The sequence below is a fragment of the Macaca fascicularis genome, chromosome 4 (assembly GCF_037993035.2).
Source record: "Macaca fascicularis isolate 582-1 chromosome 4, T2T-MFA8v1.1".
NCBI lineage: Eukaryota > Metazoa > Chordata > Mammalia > Primates > Cercopithecidae > Macaca > Macaca fascicularis.
In genome coordinates this window covers 34,427,387-34,435,003 of record NC_088378.1, presented here as the reverse complement: position 1 = coordinate 34,435,003, position 7,617 = coordinate 34,427,387, and the positions used below count along the sequence as shown (strand labels likewise).

The following is a 7,617-nucleotide window of genomic DNA, read 5'->3' as shown; positions in this document are numbered from 1 at the left end:
GACGAAGAGAAGATTGAGCAGGAACCACTACTTTAAGCCCCCAATTCCTTTATTTGGATCAACTAAGACCCATGCTGTTTAATCCTCTTCAAATTTCTAGAGCTCTTTCAGGGATGAACTGAACAAATTATATGGCTTCAGTCATCTGTCACATCAGGGGTGTTGAGAGCCACTGTTTTCAAATCTGAGTGCCGCTGACATTTGCTAGATGCTGTATTTGGTTATTTTCCTGAGAGTCAATGAAACTTTAAGTGAAAACAATCCCAAGATAATAAAACAAAAAAATGTGTTTATCCAAAAATTAAACACATGGATAGACCTAGCTCTTTAACCGAATAGAAGCAAAATTTAAAAGCCGAGATACTCAGTACATGTACTAGGGTATCAAGTGTCCTCAGTAGTGTGAAAAACAGTACTTTAAGCAGAAATGTACATTTTATTTAAAAAGCAATAGCAAAGGTGTGAAGAACACAAACTTCTATTAATAACAGAAGTTTATTAAATGCTTTATAGTAAAATATTAAGCCCACTCTATTACAATACACAGGTTTAATGTTCTAACAAATAAAACTGCCTCAATTGAGGGACGTTTGTGATGCAAATGCAAGGTGGAATTTTGGGGAGCAACACAAACAAATGTATCCTCCTTCTGCTCTTCCACAACTGCAATACTGATGTTCAGAAATGTTTAGGTATTGGGAGAAACCTTTAGAATTTCCTGAGTATTTTCTTAAACAATTCTTACAAGTATGTTACCTTAAAGGAAAACATGAAAATTTTCTGAGGAAAACATCCACTTTAATATTTATTATCTTCAGTAACTAAGAAACACAATCCTAAACAACATGTATTATACCATGAGAAAGTCTTTGGAGTTATCATAAGGCTTTCCAGCACAAGGTAAACTTCAAGGCAATTTATCAAGAACTAAATTTTTTTTGAACTACCAAGCTAGTGGCATGTGAAGGTAAAAAGAAATGTCAAGGTTAGCTGGTTGTTTTCCAAATACCAGGATCTAAAGCACATTGGGGGAAAATAGAATGTGGGAATGAGGGGCTATTGGAAGGTAACAGAGGGCTAAAAAAAAGTACTGAGACTAGTTAGCATTAACTAGTATATAATGTATCTTCATTCATTAGTCAACATCGTCTTTGTGTATATAATTATTTAAAGATAGCATTTCTACAAATTATATTGGTTCATTTATTTTATCAAGTCAGCTTGCAAATAAATTTTGATTCTGAATATCTAAAGTTATAGCTACTATATTGCATTTTGATGTTTATTCCTAAGTATATCTGGCACTGTCAGCCATGGCTCTTGAATACATAGTTTCTTGATATAATACCACTAAAAACAGAAGTGATATTGAAAAAAATACTACCTATCTAAAACTCAAGATTCACAATGAACTTAACCAATTAACATTATTGAGCTCACACCGAAACTAGATCTTCTTCAGTTTAAATAATTTAACCAAATCCTACAAAGAACAATTATTCAGAAAATCACATCCTAAGGTTTGCACTCATAGTCTTCTATAATATGTATTGAGTATTGGGACTGAATTTGTACTCCTGGTCCACACTTTAGTACCCTCTGTTTTCCACACTGGACACTTCATTTTATGAATAGGGCAATCAAAGAACTTAAAAGTAAAGAAAATAAGCTTTAATTTGGATGCAACTATTTTGCATTCATATTAATAAAAGAGATCATGCTTTCAAAGGAAGAGAAAAATAAAATCATATGTGATAACATAGAGTACTGCAGTCACAAGTAACCCAAACATACAACCATCTTCATTACGAACTAAGCAGCCAATTCTAATACACTACAAACCATTTGATTAAAAAGGCTTATAGCCAGTGCTTTAAGAAGGAAACACCAGTGAAAATCGTTTTAAAATATATACCCTTGTAAAATGATATATTCTTTTAACATTAAAACCTTGTTTCAGAAGTTCCCCGCTTTAGGTTGTTACTCAAAAACTCATCATGTTCAAAACTCAAATTATTGTGAGATCTTGAAATCATAAGAAGCTTCTCCTTATTGGTAAAGTCTTTTTTGATGGCAACTTGGGGCACAAGCAACCTATCCATTGGGTCCTCTTTGTTCTCTAGTTTCATATATCCCTTGCTGTTGTTCCGATCCAACCTAGGCCAACTTGGATGTTTCCGTTGTTCTGCCTGAACAGTCAGAGTGGAGGGACCCCGGTCTAAGTCTAAGGACTTTGAGTGTGATGAGAGCAAATGCAACGATGTATTGGACCCAAACTGTCTTCTGGCAGCCCCAGGAGACAAGAGCTGTCCAGTCCCAGGTCTGAGAGCCATGGATGACTTGTATTGACTCGACAAAGACTCCCCGATGGAATGATTCCTTGGTAGCACTGTGCTGACGGGCTGGAAGGATTCACTGGTGTCAGCCAAAGGAGCCACAAGGGAATCCATTGACAAATTCCTTGACCTGCTTTTGAGGTTGTCAGCATCTTCAGTGATGTTATCTATACTGGGTTCATCAATAACACAGTTATTAAGTTTGATCACAGGCAATGTGAAAGCACTGATGGACGATGACACAATTGACTTGGTTTCACATTTCTTAGAACCGCTGGTCTTATCATCAGTTGTCTTGGAAGAAGGTGGATAGAGGCCAAAGACAGACGCAGAGCTGTCAGAGAGCAAAGGGGGCATAAGATGCCCAGAACTCTTACTTTCATTTAGCATAAGTTCATCCTCCTCCACGGAGCTGTCCATTCGAAAACTGCTCCGAAAACCCGAGAAAGAGGCGATCGTATTTGCTGCCAATCTCGAGGCACAGGAGCTCCCATTCTGTTTTACTTCTGTTTCTCCCATCAAACCAGTGTACATGCCATTCATTTGCCTTTGCTCCTTGATTCTTAGCGTGTGAATGTCAATGACTGTGGAATAGATATCCCTCATGTGTATGATTTTGGTCTCTTTGTCACGGTTTTCATGAAGAATGGCATTAGCACAAATGAAAATGAAAATGCCAATCCCCATGGTGAATGGGCCAAGCATTTTCATCTTATCAGAATGCAAATGCTGCTCAAAGAAGCGAACCACCACACCGCCCTCATTCCGAATGACCTGAGTTTCATTTGTTGACAGTGTTGTTTCAGCATCAATAAAATGTTCTTTTTGGGGCCAATATCCAAGAACGGCCATGGCAATTCCTATAATGGAGATGAGCACTCCTAAAATAAGAAAAAAGCCAGATGGGGAATAAAGCCGGATTTTGCCACGAACAACCACAACATCTGCCCGGGGCCGGCGCCTGATGGGTTTCTTCTCTTGGGTAGCAGGAGACGGGCTGAGGTTGACATGCTGCTGTGATCTGGCAGAGTCTTGCCTTTTCAAGGCGGCCAGGCCAGTTATCACTCCACCAGTTGCTATCATAGCTTGGCCTTTTATTCTGAAGGAAAAAAAAAGGAAAAAGATGATCTAAATATGTTCCTGGGGTATGAGCATCAATTCAATTAAACAGCTGTTTACATAGAATTTTTGTTGCTGTTGCTGTTTCATGTGATTAAATGGGGCAGAATGTCTTTTTAATTAACATAGTTTGGGTACAAATTTTATTTATTGACTAATGTCAATTTCCAGAGATCTCCTTTATGGCTAAGTAAACATTTCTATTATTGATGAAATGTGAGCTCAAGGAATATTTAAATAATTTTATCACTTATTAATATAAAATAGTCCCCTGGCCACAAGACTGGTGCTTACTCTTTCTCTCTCCTTCTCTCTCTGTCTCTCTCTCTCTCTCTGTCTCTCACAGACAGACACACACACACACAGAGAGAGAGAGAGAGAGAATTATCTGTGCTACTTTAAATCATTGGACAAATCTAGCATACTTAATAAGTCAAAAACAAACACTCCAGACTGACAAAGAGGATACATTCCAGCAAGTCACAGTTCTAAGACCTCTCTTGTGAAAGTCGTCAATGAATTCTTAGCTGCCACATATAATTTCCCCCTCAGTTTTCATCTTCCTTACCTCTCTGCTTCCATGGATATTACTGCTCCTCCTTTCTCCACACTCTATCTTCCCCAGTCTTTTATGATGTTAAGTTCTCTCACTTCTACTCTGACCTCACTATTTCAACAGACTCACCTAAAAGTAGAACTTCTCCCTAGAGTCTTGTCCTTGGCCATCTTCTCTTCCATATTCTCCCTTGGCATTCATATCTGTTCCTACATCTTCACTATTTCCTTGATGCTAATGAGTCCCAAGTCTATATTCCAGGTCATATTCTGAGTTTCAATTTCATACTTTCCACTATCCATTAGGGAACATACACACATTCATGTACTGCTAGTAAAGCTGAACTTACTTTCTAGCACACACCAGCTGCACCACTTGACTTGTCTGACTTTTTTAGCAGGGTCAGTTCTCAGATTTGGCTCTTTACAGTTATTTTTAACTCCTCCCTTTCTTCTTCCTCTCCAATCAGATTCTAAATCCTAGAAATTTCCACTACATGATGTCCTTTAAATCCACCCCTCTGTTCTAGTCCTACTCTTCCCAGCCTTGTGCAGATCTTATTAACTTTTACTAGACAATATAATAACACCCTAACTGGTCTTCCAAACAATTTCTCTTCCTTTACAATCAAGATTAGTGCAGATCAATCATCTCTGAAGTTGTTTAAAGAGCAGAATAATGATAAAATATTCTCCACTACCTACCAAAGTTTAAGCTGAAATTCTAGACCCATTGACCTTAACTTTGTCTCTAACTCTTCTCTTTAATTTGCATAAAAATAAGACCTAACCAATGTTCTGTTTTTCTCATTCATATTCCATTTTGTACCATTTCTGAGATTTTGTTAACAATGTTTCAGCTGTCCAGAATCCACCCACTCCCCACTGCCCTGCCCTGTTCTTCACACACCCACATCTGGCTAGGCATCAAAGCTCATATTCCACTTTCTTTATAAAGCCTTCTCTAGCTGACCCACTGCACCCTATGCAAGCATTAACTCCTCAAAGCTTTTTATAATAGCAAGTTTTCTATGGCATTTATAATATTATATCACAGTTCTTATGATCAAGCATCAAATTTAATTCATATTTTCATTAGCAGAAACATTCACTGTAGTGCCTTGCACACAGTTAGTGTTCAAGAAATATTTGCTGAAATGTTGAAAATGAGAGATAAATTCTCTTCTTGTGGTCTGTTGGATGACCATATTACATTGTAACTTTCCTAGTTAAAAATATGAACAAACAAGATTAATATCCAAACAAAAAGCAACATTTTCTGAGTTGGTAAAATATCTATTTTGATCTATAATAAATAGTTCTCAAGCTGCCATATCTAGCTGGTAGGAAACAAAAAGTTATTTTAAGTCCCACAAGGTCTTTGGCAAATTTCAGAGTTTCTTCAGGGCATCAAATCTCATCTTGCAGCATTGAGCTCTCCTTTTGAATTTCTATTTATGATTTCTGAATTGTGTTTAAATAACAGGGTTGTGGTTGATATCTACAGTTTTAACAAGTCAGTGAGTAAATCCAGCCTTCATTGAACTTATAACTAGGATTAAAATAGTTTTATGTTGGAAGAACAAACTAAATTGTAATCTGTTGCTCTAGTCTATGAAATTTATTAAAGTGTACATACTACAGATTAGAACCTTTCCCAAACCTTTGCTAAAATAAAGCTCAGTGTCAACCTACGTTTTCTTGAAGCAAAAACCATTTCAAATGTTTGAATTAAATGCTCAGATTAGATAGCAGCCATCTAGTCCAGTTATTTCCATATGGCAGGCTTAAGGATTTAGTCTGAAATCCTTCTGAGTATAATGGAAACACGGGCAAAGTCTTTCATTTAATTTAAAAGCAATAAAAGTGAATTACATTCCATACAGATTTCTAGTCCTCCCCCACTTTTTAAAACATTAGCACTACCATTTTCTGCTCAGGAGGCTGATAGAGGAAAGGCGGTAAGATGAGAAAAGATATTTTAAGAAAAATATATGAGGGCAGAAAGGTGAAAAAGAGAGCTGGATGACTGGGCTTGCATGTGAGCATGTGAAGAAAGGTTAGACAGGAGGAAAAAGCAAGGGTAGCTTAAAAGTATGAAAATGTATAGAAACAAAAAGAGGCAAAAACTTCTAGAGTAGTTCAGAAATAAAGAATATAATGGGTGGGGGATCACATTTTCTTCAGCCATTCTACCCTCGTCAGGCCCAGACACAGGCACCAAATCTACCAAGGATTAGCAAAATCACATTTGGTGCCAATGTCCTTTAATTCTGTTCAAAGCAATTCAGTACTACAGAAGGCTCTATTATCACTTGGGGACCCAATGTAGACCCCAAGAGGAAAGCAAAGGTGAGCAAATTCAATCACTGTTTCAAAGAGCTTGAAACCTAATGAAGGAGCTAACAGATCCACATAAAACAGAATGAGGTAACTCCTAGAATGAAAGTTTCCATTAGAGAAGGACCTTTCTTTAGGCTTCACACACGAGACAGCACATAGATCACAGTCAAAAGTCAGGTTAGCAGCATTTCAAGGAAGGTCAAGGGAAGGAAAGCAGGCCAGGGAATAGGAACTTGGCCAGCACACAACTCAGTACTACAGGAGGTCAGCTAGGTAAGTGAGGCCAGGGCGAGAGGGAGAGCCAAGTCTTGGGAGTTGGCAAATGCTATTCCTAAATGCTTGCAATTTACACACATCTGCCATGGAGTTGGAGTAAGACATAAATACTGCTGTTGTTATTTTAGAAAAATTAATCTGAACTAGGAGATGAAAGCAGGAATGAGGGACCAACACCGGGAAATGGCATGGGGATGCTAAAGGCAGTTTCACAATAAGTAGCCTAGTGAAGCCTGAGTGCAGAGCTCACACCTGCAACTCCAGCGCTTTGGGAGGCTGAGGCTTTAGCATCACTTGTGGCCAGCAGTCCAAGACCAGCACTGGCAACACAGCAAGACCCCATCTCTACAAAACATTTTTTTAGCAAGTTAGCCAGGCATGGTGGCAGATGCCTGTAGTCTCAGCTACTCAGGAGGTTGAGGCAGGAGGATTAATTGAGCCCAGGAGCTGGAGGCTGCAGTGAGTTATGATCATACCACTGCACTTCAGCCTGGGTGAGAGAGCAAGAGCCTGTCTCTCTGAAAAAAAAAAAAAAAAAAAAAAAAAAAGATAAGAAAAATGAAGCCTAGTGAAACTAAAATCTAGAGTGAATCTACAGGCTCTGCATCTTCAAACTGTAATGCCAGTTGGTACAAAGTGGTCAGTATATGCAAAAACAGCCCAAATCTACCTTTTTTTTTTTTTTTTTGGCCGATGCTGCAAAGCTACATGCCCTCCATCCTACACTTTTATGACTGTTTTTTTGTTTTGTATGTTTTTCTAAGGCATGGGAAGTGTAAGAATCCTGTTAACTAGTCTCCTCATTGTAACAAGTCATACTTTTCTAAGTTTTAATAATAATAGTAATAACAGCCCATACTGCTTGTGGTCAGGCACTATTCTAAGTGCTTTAGTACAAAAACATTTGTTCTCACAATAATTCTGGAGGTGAAATAATTCTAATATCTATTTTTCAGATTACTGAGGCTAAGAGAGCTCAGATAACTTG

The 7,617-nt window shown here is 38.0% G+C and overlaps 1 protein-coding gene across 3 annotated transcripts in view; it reads right to left on the bottom strand.

Annotated features, from left to right (window-relative positions):
• Positions 1-416: 416 nt before the first annotated feature.
• Positions 417-7,617, bottom strand: part of TMEM200A (transmembrane protein 200A) — a 78,588-nt gene continuing 71,387 nt past the window's right edge. For all 3 annotated transcript variants that reach the window (XM_065543393.2, XM_065543395.2, XM_065543394.2), the window contains one exon: positions 417-3,435. In XM_065543393.2, coding sequence (XP_065399465.1) covers positions 1,944-3,419 — 1,476 coding nt within the window. In that variant the 5' untranslated portion in view covers positions 3,420-3,435 and the 3' untranslated portion in view covers positions 417-1,943. The remainder of the gene's footprint in view (positions 3,436-7,617) is intronic.